Source organism: Entelurus aequoreus, linkage group LG21, assembly GCF_033978785.1.
Source record: "Entelurus aequoreus isolate RoL-2023_Sb linkage group LG21, RoL_Eaeq_v1.1, whole genome shotgun sequence".
NCBI lineage: Eukaryota > Metazoa > Chordata > Actinopteri > Syngnathiformes > Syngnathidae > Entelurus > Entelurus aequoreus.
Genome location: NC_084751.1, coordinates 19,665,160 through 19,686,175, shown reverse-complemented (window position 1 = coordinate 19,686,175; position 21,016 = coordinate 19,665,160). Strand labels below are relative to the sequence as shown.

Sequence of the window (21,016 nt, the reverse complement as noted above, 5' to 3'; positions counted from 1 at the left end):
ACAGCAACCCCGACTGTGACGATGACCTGCTTCCCAAGTTCTGCGTCAGCCAGCTCTTGCAGCAGCTCCTCCACCTCTCACTTGGCCTCTCCTCCGGTTTGTTTCTTATCATCTTTGCAGTGTGTTTTGTCTTCAAATGATTAACATAAAATCTTTGTGGTGTCAAAAGGCCACCCAGGTGGACACCTCATTAGCCTTCCTTTGCATATGCAATTTCACTCCATTGTGTTGTTCTCCTTTGACTATTCACACATACTTTCCTGCCTCTGCAGCAGTCCCTTGCTGAGGGTCAACATTTGCGTCCCAAAGCACTGGCCTCTCCCACTCAGGAGGCCACTGGGTTTCTTCTCAAAGATTCTTCCGGAGGAGGCGGCAGCAGCAAGAACTCCTCCTCCTGTGACACGGATGACTTTGTCATAGTGCCTGCTCATTTCAACAGTAAGACTTTTTTCTCCTTTGGACGTCCCCCTAGATGTGAAATGGAGCAGGCAAATTGTCCTAATAACAGACAATACAAATATAAGATAATGTGGTTATCTCTTGCAGCGGCAGAGCTGACAAGTGAGAGCAAAGTGCTACAGGACAGTCTAATGAACAGCGGGTAAAAATGTTTGACTTCTCTCCTTCCTTTGTTATAATAAACATTAAATGCTCATATTGAATCCTTATTGCCCTCCTCACCTATTTAGCTCCCTGCTGACTTCTACTGGGTTGTGTGTCCAAGCCAAAACACCACCACACTCGCCCTCCTATAGTGGCTCGCCAAGTCGTGTCAGGTAACATCACTGACAGAAAATGCAGTATATATTCATTTGACTATTTACAACTCAATAAAGCTGTTTGAATACGCCTTGAAAATGTCTGTGAAATATTAGTTGTTAAAGGTAATCAGTTTGGAAAGTCCATATTAATAATAATTGCTTGTATGTTGTCAAGAATCAATATGCGTACTTTGCCTGATACTCTTTAATTTTTTTTCATTGCGCGTGCAAGTAGGTTACAGCAACAACAACTCGGCGCCTTATAAATGTATGAGCTTTTAACGCCTCTACAGTAAAGTGCACCGCCTATATGGCCAGTGAAGTTCAATCAAATTAGAAAGGACATTTTTTATTATTACAAAATCTTCTGACATTTTTGTCATTGCTTTTAGGAAGTAAGTCCTTGGACAAAGGAAAGCTTTAAGGGCAAAAACCAAATGATTTAATTCAGAGCCAATAGTAGGAAATTATTTAATTGCTATTGTTACACTGCCATACTGTTTTGTCTGATTTATAATTGTGATCAAAAATGTAATCATTCAATGATATTGAAATTGTTACCGGTAAGTATTAGCATTGGTGTGACCAAAACCGCCTTTTTAAATGGTTAATATTGGATTGTTACCTAAATTTATAGCATCACCCACAACTAATGTAGAGTATCCAAAGAACAAGTGTTGATTACACTACAACTAATGTAGAGTATCCAAAGAACAAGTGTTGATTACACTTTAACATAACCATATATTAACAGTAGATTAGTAAGTAGATTACCAAAAGTTTTGACAAAGAAATACAACTCTACAAATGACACAATACCGCTTATGTCAGCAGCCAGACATTTGTTACTCGTTTTGAAATGACTCTATTATCATTTATATGCCAAATAATATTTTGTGCTATATATCGTCATCGTAGGAGGCTGCAGTATATATCGCAATACAGATATTAGGCCATACCACCCATCTCAGGCCTCCTACTGGCCTGGCATATACTTTACATTGCAGTAGTCTTCATTTTGTAGATTGCCATTTTTGGTTGGAGAACAACCTTATTTATGACAGGTGTTGTAAGTTTGTAAGAGTATTTGACCCCAATATGTGCCAAATGTACCGGTATCTATTTTTTGTAATGGTCAACTAATGGTTTGCTATAGTCAACTACAACCAAACCTGCTCTCTTATCTAATTGGTTCTTTGAGGAATTATGTTTCTTTCGACTGTTCCTGGCAGGCCTGGTGAGTCCTCGGGGAGTAACTATACTGGTCACAGTGGAAGCCACGGTCACTCCTTACCGATCCCAGTTCCCACTCAGGTCCACAACTACCAACGTTTGGAGCAGCATCTTTATACGACAAAACAAGAAGGCTCGCCAAGGTCTGTGTCCGCCAAGATAAGCACTGATCTACCAATTGTTACCCACTAGTGTTTGACTGACATACACTTCACATTGGAAGGCTGTATACTCCGGTGCATCGTTGTAGCAGTGGAAGCCCTGTAGGCTTTGTCCGGACTGGGCCTTCTCCACCTTACGGAACTGTAGCCACCACCCGAAGGCTTTCGCTGGGAGGAGCAAGACCATTTCAACTCTCCCCTCAAGGTAGCTTGATGGGCTCCTAACTTTACTTACACAGAATCTTTTTTCGTTCCTACACACTGATTTTATATCATGATTTATTACCGCTGCGCAGCACCTGATTGTTTTTATGAGAGTTTTAACTGCAGATCAATGTTGACCTCCTTAATTTTTTTTTAGAGAGAGATAATGAGCTCAGTCGAAGACGTTATGTAAGAACAAGGGCTGCACAATATAAGTGACATAAATTTGGCCGACGATAAAGCTTTTAATACTATCATTATATAGTGATAATGCATGTTGATGACACATTCTAGCTGTGTCCCACAAATCTGACAGCGACAAACGAACGAACGCCGCCTCCTCATTGCAATGTAGCGTCTTCGCTAGTAGCAAATGTCCCTCCAGAGTGCAGTGAAGCCATTTCTAAGTCAGCAATCCTCACCTCTGTAGCAGCAAATAAATACATTTTCTTACATGTGTCATTCCCAGGCGACAAGGGATAGCTAAACATACTACACTATACACCGTAAGATGATATGCTAACCGCAAGCCAGAGCTCTTGTAGAGGTGGGCAGTGTATGGTAAATACTACAGTGGTTACATTGATAATTTTTTATCACCCCAAAATATTTACCAGGTAGTTGTTTTTATTATTGTTAACATACTTGGGAAATAAGTCCCTTGACACAGGAGGTCTTTTAAAATATTTTTTAATAATTTTAAATATTTACTATTGTTCAACCGCCATCCTGCGTTTTTGAAAAATCTGCATCAGCATTGATATGACCATTTATGTTGAAATAGTTTTGCTCCAAGTTCCATATTTATAGCGTCAAAATTGCTTTCATCCCCTTCTCCCGGCTTACGTCTGCTCCAATGTCTCACTCTTCCTCTGTGCTTGCTTCTATGAGCAGCAGTATATTTAGCTTCAAAAATATAAGTTTGTGAATCCTCAGTCTTTGTTGTCTGTTACCAAGTCTGCCATAATTAGAAAACACACTCGTATGTTATTGTTGAAGTAGGAACACACATGTTGCCAGAGGTCAGACGTGCGCTGCTTGGAAACAGAAATCAATGCGCAGAATAAATCAATCCCGGAAATTAGCAAAATACGGTAAATATTGAACATATTACATATTGTTATGAACATGTGTTACTACATTGTATATAGAATTGCCCTGCATATATAAAATGTTGAGGGTTTTGAAGTTGTTTTAGAGGGTTTTGAAGGCTACAACGGTGACTCTCATTAGCCGCATCTTTCAAACGTGTTTTTATCATCTTCAAAATCGTAAAAAAATAAGACTTGTGTGTTCTTGTCTCTCATAATGACTGTGAATGATAGGCAAAATTCTAAAAGAAGTGCAGTTCCCCTTTAAGTAAAAGCCAAGTCTAAAAGGTGGGTCTTACATCTGCTCTTAAAAATCATGAACATTCTCCGCCGGCAACCCTGAGGGTGAGTACCCTAATGGGGAAAAAGTATTCACAAACAAAAAGTATTTATTTGAGATAAGCCTGAAATAATGTGTCATATCAATTTCATTAATAACTGTGTGAGGATTAAATGACGGTATCCATATCTCTTTTGGATTAGTTGCTTAAAAAAAGATTTTAGACTTTTTTTTTTAATTGACACTATTTCCACCAACTGTTTTGTAAGAATCGTCCTCTGTTTTAATTCTAAATTGATTGCATTTGTATTCACGACTTGTGCTGGATAAAAACAAGATCTTGGAAAATCTTTTTGAGCTCATTGAGGAATGTATGTTAATTACCAGTATCTGCCTGATTCACTGCAGATACCACCATGTGATTTAGGATGTAGTTAGTCATTTGTTTTTTCCACGTTCAAGTCCAATGATTTCCGATCCTCCCTCGCATACATAAACACTAGTTCTCTCTAACTTCCAGTCGCAGTCTGCACATGCCATCCTAGACTGTGTTTATATGTCCTGAAAATTATTTCACAATGTTACACTGTCTGCTGTCTGATACTACATACAGTATCTCCTGGCCTTCCTTTTCCCCTCGCCCTTACAGCTGCTCAGCATGCAGAATCCAGGTCTACTGCTCAAAAGCACCCCCATGCCGCCACAGGACTGGGAACACGGCTCCATAGCGCCCCCTGTCTGTTGGAGTGTACCACCGGTGGCGGTAGGCAAAAGATCAGGAAGCAGCACTCAGACCCGGTGGTAGTCCCCACGGCAGGGCTGATGACAGTTCGCCCCCTACACTCTTCTCCGCGCCTCAGTGAGCTAATGCAACGAAGCCCCCTTCCCACTATCCTGGGCTCCCCCTCCAGGGTAAGTCATTTGTGTGTTCGTTTAAGGTGCACGCAGCGTTCAACGGCTGTTTAAACACTTCTCTCTTGCCTCTATTTCCAGACCATGCCTCCATTTGAATTCCCCAGACCCCCTAGTTCTCCAAACCTCGTCAATTTCCTGACACAGCAGTGTTTGGTCAGGACTGCACCAGTCGAGCCCAGAGACGCAGGACAGCCAGCGCCCACGCAGGTCCCACAGCCTTCACACTACATCCACAGGATGAATGATGACACCAGGGGATTTGGAAGGTGAGGGCTGAAATGGCACTTGCTGCCCTCAATTATTAGCTCTGTTGTTTCATTATTGAGTCGTAAACAGTGCAGTAATAGCTTTCATTTTTCATTCTTACACTGTTTGCCAAATCTAAACCATTGTTGGACTAAAGTTGAATGCCTTTTAAGACAACACATTTTTGGAGGGGTGAATAAAAAGTCATACTATTATTTGAATAGCACAGCACAGTGGAACCACAGTCTCTGTAATTGATTCTTGAAAAGGTTTCGTAAATAGAAAAGTTTGTATATTAAAGTAACTTTCTCCATAAGAGGTAATGTAAATATGAATAATATGTACGTGCCTTGACAAACGTCTGTATTTTATTAAGTTTGTACACTTTGTGCTATAAAGTACTGTATAACCAACAAACATAACAAAGATGTGATGGATCAACTTTCTATTTAATAAAAAACACCAAAACAACAACAACTAGCTGAACTATCCCTCATCCTATGCAGCTCCCCTGCCGAGACACACACACACACACTGTCACTAGCCCTGTGGTGCACACACACACTAAAGTCACAAAATTCTTTAACTTAAACAACCAGGTCGGTACAATTATTAGGAATAAAAAATAAAATTCACTTTACCTTGTGCCAGTGTCGACAATGCTGCGGATACTTCCTGGATGATTCAAACCACACATCGCTTATCCTTTGTTTTCTTTGGACTTATATTGTGCTGGCAAACACAGAACAATTCTGTAAAAAGGCTAAAACACTAACCAAGCATCCGGAAAGTTTTGACAGCGCTTTACTTATCCCACATATTGTTATGTTACATACAGACTTATTTGAAAATGAAATACATTCATTTTTGTCCTCAAAATTCTACAACAGGGCTATTGAAGTACATAATTAAGAGGGCAGTTTCAAGAGCCAAAGGGCTCAGGGGCCTGACATCGAAATGGGGATGTTTCGTCAGAAAGTGCCTCTGCAGGTTATATTTCTTCGAGACAGTTTACTTAATTGCAAAGTGTGGCTTTCACACTGCAATGTCAATAAATTAAGTATTCTGCCCTTGCTACTCATTTCCAGCGTGTGCAGCTAGTTCACATTGTGAAGAAAAAGAAGCTCTACGTTTTGAGGATTGATGTTTCTTCTCATGAATTATTTTCCTTCCTTAGATGTATTTATTTGCAGTTATTTTACAGTTGTTCCTTCATTTAGGTTTGTAAGACTGATAATGTAAACATAAAATAACCATAACAAAAGTATAACGTCCATTGTGTATTTTACATAAATAAAATAGTGGCGAAGTTGGTAGAGTGGCTGTGCCAGCAATCGGAGTGTTGCTGGTTACTGGGGTTCAATTCCCACCTTCTACCTTCCTAGTCACGTCCGTTGTGTCCTTAGGCAAGACACTTCACCCTTTGCCTCTGATGGCTGCTGGTTAGCGCCTTGCATGGCAGCTCCCGCCATCAGTGTGTGAATGTGTGTGTGAATGGGTAAATGTGGAAATACTGTCAAAGCGCTTTGAGTACCTTGAAGGTAGAAAAGCGCTATACAAGTATAACCCATTTATCATTTAATATATTCACACAATTAACTACAAATGTTCATACAGAATTTACACAACATTTAAGTTAAAGTTAAAGTACCAATGATTGTCACACACACACTAGGTGTGGTGAAATTTGTCCTCTGCATTTGACCCATCCCCTTGATCACCCCCTGGGAGGTGAGGGGAGCAGTGGGCAGCAGCGGTGCTGCGCCCGGGAATCATTTTTGGTGATTTAACCCCCAATTCCAACCCTTGATGCTGAGTGCCAAGCAGGGAGGTAATGGGTTCCATTTTTATAGTCTTTGCTATGACTACACACCAAACATTGTATGTAACTTATCACTATTAGCGTTGTCGCCCTTTACTGGTCAGATTTAGCACTAAATTTGAGGTTTGATTGTTACTCTCAGACAAAAAACAACACGACCACGAATACAAAAGACATCACAATGTCAGCAATTTCAATACACAACAAACTAAATATCTTAATACACAAATCATATCTACTTACAAATGTTTGCACTTGCTCGGGGTAGACAATTCATACCTTGTTGTCCAGTCGTTGTAAAAAAAATTATTTTCACTATTAATTTAGATTTTTTTGCAGGGTTGAATGATTACCGGTAGTCTTCCACTCACTCCATTGCTGTTTCACTGTGACGCTTGTGTCTCGCTGTAGCCCCCTGCGGGGTGGCACGAGTGCTGCATACATGATCAACCCGAGTTTTAAAAGGTTCATTAAGCCTATTTGGGTGATGTTCGGCGGGCTAAACGAAAAGCTTTGGCAGGCCGGATGTGGCCCACAGACCGCCAGTTGAATAGCCCTGTTCTACACACACTACACCATAAGAAAGTATTTTTTTTGGAGGTTTTTACAAATGTATTAAAAAATAAACTGAGAAATCACATGTAAGTATTCAGTATTTGCTCAATACTTTGTTAATGCACCTTTTGCAGCAAAGCAATTACAGCCTCAAGTCTTTTTTAAATACGATGCCACAAGCTTGGCGCACCTATCTTAGGGCAGTTCCATCAGGTTGGATGGGAAGCGTCGGTGCATGGCCATTTTTAGATAAATCCAGATATGTTCAATCGGATTTAAGTGTGGGCTGTGGCTGGGCCACCCAAGGACATTTACAGAGTTGTCAAGAAGCCATTCTTTTGAAATATTGGCTGTGTGCTTAGGGTCGTTATCATGCTGAAAGATAAACTGCTGCCCCAGTCTGCGCTCAAGAGCACTCTGGAGCAGGTTTTCATCCAGGATGTCTCTGTACATTGCTGCAATCGTCTTTTCCTCTATCCTGACTAGTGTCCCAGGTCCTGCCACTGAAAAACATCCCCACAGCATGCTGCCGCCACCACCATGTTTCACTGTAAGGATGGTATTGGTCTGGTGATGTGTGGTGCCTGGTTTCCTCCAAACATGACGCCTGGCATTCACGCCAAAGAGTTCAATCTTTGTCTCATCAGACCAGAGAATTGTGTTTCTCATGGTCTGAGAGTCTTCCAGGTGCATTTTGGCAAATGTTTTACGAGGAATTGGCTTCTGTCTGGCCACTCTACCATACAAGCCTGATTGGTGGATTGCAGCAGAGATGGATTTCCTTCTGGAAAGGTTCTCTTCCCTCAATAATAGAATGCTGTAGCTCTGATCGATGGACCGTCGGGTTCTTGGTCACCTCCCTGAAAAGGGCCCCTCTGGCCCGTTCGCTCAGTTTAATTGGGCAGCCAGCTCGAGGAAGAGTCCTGGTGGTTCCAAACTTCTTCCATTTACGGATGATGGAGGCCACTGTGCCATTTATATTGTACTCTTCCCCAGATTTGTGCCTCGAGACAATCCTGTCTCGAAGGTCTACATACATTCCTTCGACTTCATTCTTAGTTTGTGCTCTGCAATGCACTGTCAACTGTGGGACCTTATATCTATAGAAAGGTGTATGCCTTCTCAAATCATGTTCAATCAACTGAATTTACCACAGGTAGGAGCTTCTCAATGATGATCAGTTAGAACGGGATGCACATGAGTTCACTTATGAGCTTCATTGCAAAAGCTGTGAATACTTATGTATTATCTTAGTTTTTTATTTTTGATACATTTGCAAAAATCGAAAAAACCTACTTTTTTCACATTGTCATTATTGTTATTATTATTATTATTATTATTATTATTATTATATATAATTTTGAGGACAAAACTGAATTTATTCCATTTTGGAATAAGGCTGTAACATGACAAATGGTGGAAAAAGAGAAGTGCTTTGAAAACTTTCACTGTAAATTGCTTACATGTTTGTTGTGTTACAGGTCTCAAAGTGCTGGCCTGCTCTCCGACATGTTGCTGATTGCGGCCTTTGGACCAGGTGGACCTGTTTGTGACCGAGGAAGCACAGAGAACATGGCGTGTGAAAAAGCTATAGACATCACAGGTAGGAGTGTCACTCAGTCTTTTGAGATTACGCCTAAGAAAAACTCCACCACTTAATAAACAATTCTCGATTTTGTTGTCTAGTGCCCTCGGGTGGTGGAGGATGTCATGGACCGAGCTCCTGCAGCCCAGCACAGGTGGTTTTCACTATTGGCTCCCCTCCCAGTGGCAGCACCCCGCCCCAAGCTTCCAGACAGAGGAAATACTCAGGTAGCGCCTCAACACATTGCAAGTGATGCTTTCTAGATTCTTAGATCCACACTCACATAGCTTTTATCCTGTGCGATGTGGATATTCTGGTTTAAATCTTTTTTTGAAATTGCCATTTTAGTGAGTAAATTGGTTGGATTTTCATTACAGTTAAATGTATTAAAGAATAACATTTCATCCATTTCTATTTCTTCTCACTGCAGGCTCCTTTGCTTCAGTCAGCCCTGTCAGCTCCTTCACCAGCCGCTACCACCAGACAGCCACATACGGGGACGGCTTTGATGCCTCTTCGAGCCCTCGTTACAATTTTTTTGATCCCATCACGGCAAACATGGGTGGTCGTGTTACCTTTGAGGCTCCAGAGCTGCCAGAGGAAACCTTGATGGAGGTGAGCTAAAGGCTGTCTTTCACAGCGTAATGAAGTCACAGAAAAATGAATGGATGTGGGAGTCCGTGAATGATGAGAATGAATTTGATGTCAAACATGTGGTAGGCAGTCCCTCACACATGACCAGATAGTGGACAAGCTGTTGACACAGCACTTACATGGCACCCTGGTGTCCTCTGTTTAAAATAATCTCATCTCCTATGTGTGTTTCCTGTCTCTGGGGGGAGTGCAGCAAGAGCACACCGACACTGTACAGAGCCTGCGCTTCACATTGGATTTTGCTTACTGTCTGATGGAGGTGGCCGGGGCCCGCAGCCTCGCGTTGATGGGGGTGCCGGGTGACGCTTCCCACCCTGCCTTCCCGCAGCAGCAGAGCCTGGTGGCAGATCAGATAAGCTCCCTGAGCCGAGAGTGGAGGTGAGGGCACGTCATTCATGCTCACACTTCTTTTGTTTGAGGCTGTTGATCTGATGGCGTGATGCCTTTTTTAATAATAACTTTGGGAGACAAACATTCTCCCACCGAGGGATTGTACTTGAATTAAAAATGTATGGAAGGCAAGTTTATTTATAGAGCACAATTTGTACACAAGGCAATTCAAAGTGCTTTATAGAAAATTACAAGGAAGCATATATAAAAATTAAATAATCATATAAAGAAATCATAATTCAAATTCAAATCAAATAGTGTAAATAAAATAATTTCAATTGTTACACGAACAATTAAAAAAAAGTGTTTTTAGCCTGCATTTAAACATTGCCAACGTTGAGGACTGTCTCACACCTTATGGAAGACTATTCCAGATTTGACCTGTACTGAAACGCAGCCTCACCATGTTTGGTCCTGGCACTGGCCACTGACCACTCCCTGAGGTTCTCAGAGCTCGAGATGGTTCAGATAGCTTTGACATGTCAGATATTTACGTTGGCACGTTACCATGAAAAGACTTGTAAACAAGCAGAGCTGTTTTAATTTATATTCTCTGAGCAACAAGAAGCCAGTCCAGTGACTAAAGCACTACTCAGTGGCCTAGTGGTTAGAGTGTCCGCCCTGAGATCGGTAGGTCGTGAGTTCAAACCCCGGCTGAGTCATACCAAAGACTATGAAAATGGGACCCTATACCTCCCTGCTTGGCACTCAGCATCAAGGGTTGGAACTGGTGGTTAAATCTCCAAAAATTATTCCCGGGCGCGGCCGCCGCTGCTGCACACTGCTCCCCTCACCTCCCAGGGGGTGATCAAGGGTGATGGGTCAAATGCAGAGAATAATTTCGCCACATCTAGTGTGTGTGACAATCATTGGTACTTTAACTTTAGACTAATATGGTCATATTTCCTGGTCCTAGTCAGGACTCGCAGCAGTATTCTGGATGTCAGCTGCTCTACAGCTCATTTAGAGAGCCCAGTGAGAAGGCCATTACAGTAGTCTAACCTGCTGGAGACAAAGGCATGGATTAGTCTTTCAGAGTCTGATTTAGACAATATTCATCTGATTTTGGCAATAACTTTCCAGGAACTAAAATGTATGGCATAACTAACTAACCTTTTTCATTTAGCTTTCCCAATTTTGATTGCCTTTACCCAACATGTTCTCTGTGCTACATGATGTCAGCAGTAATTTGACAGTCATAAAAATAGAAGACCAGAATGTACACCATAAGTGGTCTAGTCTTAATCATGAAGGCAACATACTGTTCATACTAATGCGGAAATAAAGAAAAGCAGCACAAAGTTAAATCTTATGCAAATGAGGCACTCATTCGTTCTTGGGTACACGCGACTCTGTCCTGGCTGCTCAGTACAATATGACAAAGTCATGACACCTTGAACCTTCTTGCTCTGGGTTCATTGCCACTTTTTTGTTCACTTGTATAATTAAGAAGTGTCAATTTGGAACAGATTATTTCTATCTCCAATGTTTCCTATGGAAGAACAGTGGTTGCAATGGTCTGTACTAACATTTAAAATTAATGCATTTTTAATTTGCCTCTGTGTTCTTGTCTTGTCAGTCATGCAGAACAGTTGGTTTTGTACCTTAAGACAGCAGAGCTCTTGTCCACTGCCATACACACAGCCATGGAGAGAGTGAAACAGGGCAAACTCTATCCCTCAGCCACAGTCAAACAAGGTATGAGCCACCCAATGTGATTAGAAGTCCAAATTAGCAGCACCCCAAATCAATTTACCTTCTTCCTGCCACCACTTCTGTTCACAAAGTCGTTAAGAGGCTGAACGACTTGTACAAGTCCAGCGTAGCATCATGCCGCTCCCTCAGCACCCGTCTGGAGCGATTCTTCTCCAGGAAGCAGCGTCTAATGGACCAAATCACCTCTATCACAGCTGAGAGGCTGCTCTTCAGCCACACTGTGCAGATGGTAAGCCAGTTAGGTAGGGGAAATAAGCCTGGTTTATTATAATATTTAAGTCAGAAATGTCACTAACCTATGTCATTTTAACTCCGTTCTGCATTTTTGCTCAGTCTATTGTTTCCAAACAAACTAGTGGCATGTTTTGGGCATATGCATACAACAAACCACACACTTACTACACTAGAAGTCTATTTAACTAAACTAAACCCGTCACATATAAAAATGCCCTGAAATATTAAATGGAGACTTAACACTTAAAAAGTCCTTTAAATATCCTCACTTATTTGTCCCCAAGAGCAAAAAATGTAGTCTTCCCAAAATCTGCTGTAAAATAAATTTTAGTGCTGTTAAATGTTTTTTTTTTTAATTAAGCACACTTTTGATTTAATCACAGTAAATGACTTGCTTGCATAATTTAAAGTAACCAAAAAAATACCCCAATATTTTCAGAATCAGCTTTATTGGCCAATTATGTTTAACACACTAGGAATTTGACTTGGTAGACTGGCAACACTAAATTGGCCCTAGTGTGAGAATGTGAGTGTGAATGTTGTCTGTCTATCTGTGTTGGCCCTGCGATAAGATGGCGACTTGTCCAGGGTGTACCCCGCCTTCTGCCCGAATGCAGCTGAGATAGGCTCCAGCACCCCCCTCGACCCCAAGAGGGACAAGCGGTATACAATGGATGGATGGAGACTGTGGTCTCTATTTTCACTGCCAGGAACAAACAACTACAAAAGAGTACAGTACCATGGCGGCCATGACACAAAAGCAATTTTATTGTCATAATGTCATACACAAAGATTTTATAAATATATATGTAATTTATTTGCGCATAACTTGCCAACTGTATTATCTAAAATACTATTAGGGTGTATTAGGAAGCGCAAGTTGGTCTCACTTGTCTTTGCACTTTGATGTACAAATTGACCTGATCACTGATTGTATAACAACTCACGCCGCCTTTCATGTAACCGGTAAAGTAAAGAAGCGTGCGTGATCAAAATATACTGCATGATTAATCTGGTGTGACTAAGGCTGCAACGATTAGTCGACAATAAAATTTGTCACTGACAATTATATTTGTCGACAATAGTTGTGACATCATCATTTGTGTTGCAAAGCCACTCGCAAAAACATTGCCAGTGATAACATGTAAAGTGTGAGGATATTTCCACTTATTCTTGTTAAAACATGAATACCATGCTCATTTTGTTTTTATAGCAGTACATCTGTGATACGCCAGCATTTAAAGTGGAGGCATGATGTCGGACATTTGGAGGGATGATGCAGTCTCAATCTCTGTAAGAGTGTTAGCTTTTGGCTTGCTAGCTAGCTAACAAGTGTGAGACGATGTTGTGTGAAAAATAACTATCGTTTTAGCCAAACTCAGCCATTTAAACTTTGTCGACATCAGTTCAAGTGCTTTTTAAAGCAGCGTTAATTTACAATGCCGTAAAAAAGGGCACAAGAAGAAACGCGAACTGCGCGGACACACACACACACACACACAGAGAGACAGACAGACAGGCACCAAAACAGCGGTATCATAAGATTAGACATACAATCTATTAAATAGCCAACATTTTAAGAAGTAATCGAAGATACAATTCTACACATTGAGTTTATTAGCATTCTAAAACTGCCAAGAGTTAATCAATAGTCAATATACCAGTGTGCAGCTTTTTAAACATCACAAAATGCTTCTTTACTATTTGAGGAAGTTAGATTTTGTGTTTTGTTGTTTGTTTTCATTGCTGCTATTTTAACTGTTTTTTTTAAATACATAGACAAGGTTAGTAGGTTTTTTTTAGCAATTCCCCTGTCCTTTCTTTTAAATGGAACAGTAAAATATAAATATTTATGAATTAGTCATCTTTGTTGCTGGTAAGCACATGCCTAAAATAACTTAAGCTGCATTTAGAAGTCAATGGTAAACTTAGAGCCATTAAATATGTGTACGCTTTTTTTATCTGACTAATTGTTAAAATAATCGTTGACTAATTGAAAATCAAAATAATTGTTAGTTGTAGGCCTACTTGATACATGATTAATTTGATAATTTTTTTAATCAATCAAGTGTTAACTTGTTAAATTTGACAGCTCTAATAAATAATAATATTTTTTAACGAGGCAATCTTTGAGTCTTAAATTTAAAAAAAACTATTTTAATATTTGCGATTTTAACCCTTTTGGCCTTTAATTTAAAAGGGTCATATTATGATTTGTTTTCCTGCATTTAAAACACTTCCTGGTGGTCTACATAACATGTAAAGGTGGTGCTTTTTGGCCAAAATTTTGCACATTTTTTTACAAACCATCTTCAAGCCGCTTTCTGACTGTCTCTTCAGAATGCGCTGTTTTTGTGGGCGGTTTTATTTTCATGTCGAAATTCTCCTCCAGACCAAGCCCCCCTTCGACTGTGTCCAATCAATCAGTGTTGTAGTTTTTAGAGTTTTTAAATATCCAGTCTACTGACAGATATACCGTATTTTCCGGACTATAAGCCACACCGTTATATAAGCCGCACCCACTAAATTTTAGAAGAAAAAAATGTCTTTCATATATTTGCCGCACCGGACTATGATCCGCAGATATATCCTGGCACGTTGTGAAATCAGAGTGCCTGTTACACGGCAGTAAAACGGCTGATTAAACAAAACAAAAAAATCGTTGATGTCTTTATTCATCCTTTGAAATTAATAAGATGTTGTTCTTTTTTAGTAAGATGTTTATCAGGATTCTTCTTCCTTATACTTTGTAAACACTTAAGAGTTTGAACAGTTTCTTAAAGTGGATCCTTTTTGTTTTATTTGCTTGGCATTCCACAATGTAGCCGTTAGCGAGGAACATTCTATATATTAGTCGTACCATTGTATAAGCTACAGCGTTCAAAGCTTTGGAAAAAAGTAGCAGTTTATAGTCCGGAAAATAGGGTAAATTAGAACTTAAGCTGCTTTTTATTAGAACAGCGACATAACGTGTAAGGTTAGTGCTTTAGTCCAAATTTTGCATAGATTTGGCTTTACAGACCATCTTCAAGCTGCTCTCTGACTTGTCTCTTCAGATTGTGCTGTTTTGTGTTTTGTCTTATTTACGTGCCATGCCCTCCTCCAGGCCAAGCCTACTTCAACTGCGCCTCCACCCCGTCAGCCATGTTATAGTGTTTAGCGCTTCCATATCAACTCTTTTGACAGATAAGGTTGACCTATACGCAACTTTGTATTAGAAATGGAAACCGCGTAGGATTGTAGCATGCATGCATGTCAGTCTGCCTCACAAGAAAAGGATAGAGAATAATGGTTTGAATTTACATTTTCGGGACTGAGCAGGACAGAAAAACAGTTACCAACAAGTGAGAAAAGTTGTTTTTGCATAATATGACCCCTTTTAACGTACATAGTAACACTCACACTAAACAGAAACAGATCTGGGTGTCTTAATATTCTGATATGTTTCGATTTAGTGTGTGTATTATTATTTTACCGACAACAGCAAAAGATGATACATTTTGCCGCATGCTGTGAATGGGAAAAGGCAGCGCCATCTGGAGGACAATTGTAAAAATTGAGCACCAGTAGTCCGTAATATAATTGTAATGTGAGAAATTGCATTAATTTATTAAATTTGGGATCAAAAAATTTTATTTTTAAAAAGGTTTGAATCGAAAAAAAATGTGTTGTTTTTTTGTGTAGTTCTAAAATGTTTATTAAAAAAAAGACAGAAAACCAATATCTTGTGGAAAAGTCGACTTATATTGGTTCAATATAGACATTTTTTTCTAATGAATGGCACAAGATTCAAGATGATTTATTGTCAATTATTAACATGCACAAGACACATAAGAAATAAAAAGTAAATTTTCGGCAAAGTCCCACTAAGAGCAGACATACGTTACAGGGAGACAAGACGAGACCGCCAACGGAGCAGCCATTTTTACGGCACTCCTTAAAAAAGGTGGGAAAAAGGTGATATTGGGAAAGGGGGGAAGAGTAAAAAAATATCAAGTCAAAGGCTGGACCCACAGGAGGGGGTCCACACTGAGTCCAAGGGAAAAAAAACTCATTTGCAATGCACACATAAACACGTTACATGTAGTCACAACCAACTCTCAACAGAGGGAGGGGGAGTTGGAGCAAACAAGCGGTGGTGAAGGCATTGGTTGGGGAAGGGGCGGGTGCGTGCATGTATGCCCAATTTTCTTGGGAGTGATGTTGAAATGTTTTTGTGGACTGGGGCCGATCTCAAGAGTTCGACACCAGGTGTTGTTGAGAGAAAGGGAGGTCAAAAGCGTCCATCGTTGAGGTGTCCTCTGGGGTGTTTTTCAGAACAGCCTGTTCCTGATAGCGTCAAGGCCATTCGAGAGAGTCAAATCGTAGATAATAATGTTGTTTTCCGCGAGCAGTCAAAAAAAACAACGACTTGCCTGCTCTATTTGTCCATGCTGGTTTTTCTCAAATTCAATTAAATTCTCATTCTCAGCAAACTTTTCCATGATGTGATCCATCTTGCGATTCAGATCAGAAATCGCCGCAGTCTGTGTTCCCACAGCCCTGCCCAATCCTTCCATTGCGACGAACAGCCTTTGGGCTCCTTGAGTGGCTGCCATCGTCTTCCGAATTTGACGATACACCAGAGCAATGCCCAGCCCAATCAGCAGGTGCCCCGCGATCATGGTTCCAAATAGGTAGATGTCTTCCACGTCCTCGATGGAAAGGACTGAGAGGCACATGATTCTCCATTTATCCCAGGAGTTTCTCACGTACCCCGCAGCAATGGTTCCATCAGGGCAGCCAGGCTCCCCCAAACCTCTTTTCCTTGTCGAAAAGACTTTGTCAATTGTGTCGAGAGTCCAGCTGATCATATCCATGTTTGATGTTTAGATTTGAAAAATTAAAAATGTCCCTCAAGTGTCATGAAAACACACATCCCTGAAGAAGGCATTGTGTTGACTTTGCAGGTTCAGTCTGCTGCTCTGGATGAGATGTTCCACCAGGGGGAGGCATCCATTCAGCGCTACCACAAAGCCCTCCTGTTAATGGAGGGACTGTCTCTGCTGCTCACTGAACAGGAAGACATTCTCAGTGTTAGCAAATGTAAGTGGATGTCCATCAGCAGTGTCCCCCCGCCTGTGGCGGCACAGCTGACCCTCTTCCCTCCTCCTTCCTCCTTGCAGGCAAAGAGTGTATTGAGCGTCGCCTCACAGCTTTGCAGTCTGGGCTCTGCGTGTGAGAATTCTGCATGTGGTGTCACCTATCAGCGTATTACCGGCATCAAAGGTGAAATCCCAAGCTTCAGCTATACATTAATCTTGGACAGGAAGCCCTCTATGTGAGGGATCAGGACAATTGTATCAGTCGTTGAAGGTTGAGGCACATGCAGGAGCAGTTATGGCCAAAAAGATGGACGACTTCACGATTCATCAGTATGAAGGTACAGCAGACCTGTTGAAGAAGGCTGCAAGTAGGACTCGCCAGGTATCAGTCTCATCAAATGTATGTCCACATTATACCACTTACTGTGTTTATATGTATCTTCGACTAGTTAGGACTTGCTTGCCACAGTGTACATTGCTTCCACTGGAGGCGCATACAATCGCTTATTAGGAGATTTGTTGCAGAAACGACTAAAAGCGACTACTTTTATAATATGTTTCATTTTAGATTTACACTTTATGGACTTTTAATAAGAGAGACTGACTGGCGCATGAGACGTTGGCATTAACAGGTGGAAAAGTGGGTCCAAAAACACAGAGGATGTTATCTTGCGTGCAGTACTTAGTCGTCCCCCCTCCAGAGGTTCCATGTTTCTTCATTGCATCGTTGTATCTATCAATCATGTCTGCATAAAAGCATGTATAATCAAAAATGCGAATGTATAGGACAGGAGAGGAGCCGCATCAACATCAGTCTGAATGTTAGTCCGCTAAGATTCAGGCTGCTGAATGAATGTTTTTGCACTGTTGAAGTACTGTACAGAGTGGAACATGCTACACATGTCAAGTATTGTTTTCTTTTCTTTTATTTGACTGATTTCTATTTCCACTGCCATACATGGAGTGCAGTCGTATCATAGTTACTGTGTTGTGTGTCATGTGCGAGAGTGTCCATTAAACAAGAGGGTTGCTGTGAACTCATAGAACGTTTCCTTTAGGAAAATATGAAAAAAGCTTTATGGTGAGGAGGGTTTAAGAAAATAATAATTGTGTTTTGCATCAGATTAGTCAGTTGTTGACGATTCTGTCTTGATTTTTTTTGTTGTTGTAAGTGTTGATTTGGAGTGCTAAAATTTGATATTTCATCTGGATTCTTTTGTCGAATCCCAAGTAGACTCTTTTAACTCCTCAGATGTGGGCCAGTGGAAAAAGTCTATGTTCTGTGTAATGTTGCCTGTGTTCAGAAGCGGACAGTATTGTGTGCCTGTTAGCATGTGTGTGGCTCGAGGGTTTGACTGATGGCTGCGGCACAATGGATGTTAGCGCTGCAGAGAAACCAAGCCTAATTTTGATTTCATGGGTAGGGTCGACTCACAGCACCATCGCTCAAGTAGCCACTGAAAACATATGCCCACATTGGGGGAAAAAAAATATTAAGACTAAAATGTGATATTTTTTTCTCATATAGTACAATATATTTATATTTTTAATAGGACGACTCCTTTCTTGTGACCTTTAAATTTTCTCACAATATGACATAAGTAAAGTGATCGCAAGCATTTTCCTCAGCAACCCCATAGTTGTTTTTTTACTGCCGGTCTGTTGCATATGTGTGTGGGACTTAAAAATTGCTGGATAAAATTACAACTTTATTCTCGTAACATTACAAATGTATTTATTTTAACATTACGACTTAGTTTTCTTGAGACTGTGACATTATTCTCCTAATATTGCCACTTTGATGTAATATTATGGCTTTCTTCGTAACATTACAACTTTTTCTCATATTAAGACTGTACATGTATGTAAGGGTACATCATCCTCTTAATGTTACGTTTTTTTTTTCTTTTAATATTATAAATGCATTCTTGTAACATTACGACGGCAAAATTTCTCTCGTAAAATTAATACTTCATTCTGGTTACCGGTATATATAACGACATTCTCGGAAAGTTGTTTTTTGTCTTCATTTCATGACTTAACAATATGCGTTGTATTGTTACAACTTGAAATTTACCATGGCATTGTTCTTGTAACATTACAGCCTTTTTCTCATAATAACACTTAATACTTGCTATTTCTACTTTTTTTGACCGTCGCGTTTTTGTCTTAATTATTATATGACTTAATTCTCGTAACATTTAGACATTTTTTTCATAGTAATCCAACTTCGTTCTCGTAACATTACAGTTTGTGTTGTAATATTAAGACCTGACATTGAATATTACGTTATTTCTTGTAACATTACTGACTTTTTCTAACCATTTTAAGACTTCATTCTGGTGGTATAACGACAGTCTGAATGTTGTTATTGGCTTTCTTTTCACACTATAACTTAATTCTCCTAACATTTAACAGTTTTTTTCTAATACAACTTTGTTCTCATAGCATTACAGTCTTTGTTGCAAAACAACAACTTTGTGTTTAACATGACATTATTCTTGAAATGTTTTTTTTCCATAACATTACAACCTTGTTCTTGCAATAAGACTTTTTTCATGTGATAGTATGACTTCTTTCTCTCAAAATTACAACTTTTATAATATTATGACTACTTAGTTTTTTTCCCCCCTCAATTTATTACTATCATTATTAATTTTTTCTTCAAACATTAAGGATTTATTAACGAAAAAAGTTGTAATGCTGCGGCTTAATTAACAATTGCGTCTATTTCCAGTTGTTACTATTTTTTTTCTCCTCAGTGTGGCCTTAATTCTCCATCAAACTCAGATAACCCATTGTGAGCCCTAATACTACTCTGTTTAACAGTACTGTCATTTAGCTGTTTCTGTTTTAAAAGGCTAAATATAGTTTACACAGAGATCCAGTATGGTAGTAGCACTGTTAGTTGAGCAGAATGAAAGGAAGCTTTTTTTGTAGTTTTAGAATTACTTTGCATATTTGCTTTGAGGCCTTTTGTCTTGAATATATAATTATACTTCCTTTTAGCCGTGAGCATGTGCCTAATGGTTGAATTGTACATTCCTAATGTCATATCGTGCAGGCTCCACCTCTCATTCTGCTCAGTCAGTATACAGTGGCTATGACCTCTTTACGAAATAAAACCCATGCATGTGTCACTTTTTAATAATCACCCACAATCATTGCTACTTGTCACTTCCCAATTATTACCATCTCAGTCAGGGCTCACCATAAAGAAAATGTGTGCAGGCATTGCAATAACTGAGGGGGTGGTAGAAGTTGGGCATTTAGTGTTTTCTGCTGTATGTCCTTAAGCAGGATGCTGACTTGCTGCCATGGTCATGGCTGCTGTTCAAAGCATCCCTTAAAGCATGGTGAAGGGTGGCACTTTTCCACAAGGTGTCCGTAGATTTGAGTCTGTATGTGTGAGAATATACCTGAATGTTGTAATTTTCAAGTTTGCTATCGCATTTAGAAACTGTAAATTAAGTTATTGCTGCCGCTGTATTTATGGATCTGCAGGTGTGGAGGGAACAGTATCATACCATCTAATATTCCTTTTTTTTCCCAAAGAAAAGCCTTTTGCAAGGTATTTTCATGTTGTCATCTTATATGACAAGACACTATCTCAATGTCCCTGTGTGTAATATAACCCTTACTGTTAGTTGAAATATGAATAAAGTTAAAGGAACGGTCATTTGTTTCAGTGATGCTGTTTTTTCTCTTACAGATAAAATCTGCACTCAAGTCTTGTATATATTTAATTTGTATGATAGAAAACTATTTTTTCTCATGGGCATGTTGATTGACAAAGTGCATAAACGTCCTAATAGGGAGTAATGTTTTCCACATCACTCTATTAGAGAATAAATATGAGTGGCAGACTGGCAGGCTTCCTATTTGGGAACGAATTAAACCGGCCAGGGCGGTTTAAATTACGTATAGAGCACTAATTTAAGGATTGTTTGCCAAAATGTGAATATATCGAATTTGAAATAATAATTAACACATTGTAATTAAATAGCCTGTGAAATATTACGTTTTCCATTAATGAAAAATTTCATTAATTGAATATATGCATATAATGATCTAATTAAATTATT

General features: G+C 39.8%; 1 protein-coding gene across 1 annotated transcript in view; it reads left to right on the top strand.

Annotated features, from left to right (window-relative positions):
* The window catches only part of LOC133638481 (serine/threonine-protein kinase ULK1-like), a 55,048-nt gene extending 34,438 nt beyond the window's left edge, over positions 1-20,610 (top strand). The window contains exons 12-27 of the mRNA XM_062031142.1: positions 5-96; positions 273-438; positions 547-601; positions 690-776; positions 1,994-2,137; positions 2,218-2,360; positions 4,380-4,642; positions 4,724-4,911; positions 8,750-8,871; positions 8,955-9,080; positions 9,284-9,468; positions 9,701-9,885; positions 11,477-11,595; positions 11,685-11,842; positions 16,797-16,932; positions 17,013-20,610. Of these exons, the coding sequence (XP_061887126.1) occupies positions 5-96; positions 273-438; positions 547-601; positions 690-776; positions 1,994-2,137; positions 2,218-2,360; positions 4,380-4,642; positions 4,724-4,911; positions 8,750-8,871; positions 8,955-9,080; positions 9,284-9,468; positions 9,701-9,885; positions 11,477-11,595; positions 11,685-11,842; positions 16,797-16,932; positions 17,013-17,068 (2,225 nt within the window). The 3' untranslated portion in view covers positions 17,069-20,610. The remainder of the gene's footprint in view (positions 1-4; positions 97-272; positions 439-546; positions 602-689; positions 777-1,993; positions 2,138-2,217; positions 2,361-4,379; positions 4,643-4,723; positions 4,912-8,749; positions 8,872-8,954; positions 9,081-9,283; positions 9,469-9,700; positions 9,886-11,476; positions 11,596-11,684; positions 11,843-16,796; positions 16,933-17,012) is intronic.
* Positions 20,611-21,016: the final 406 nt, after the last annotated feature.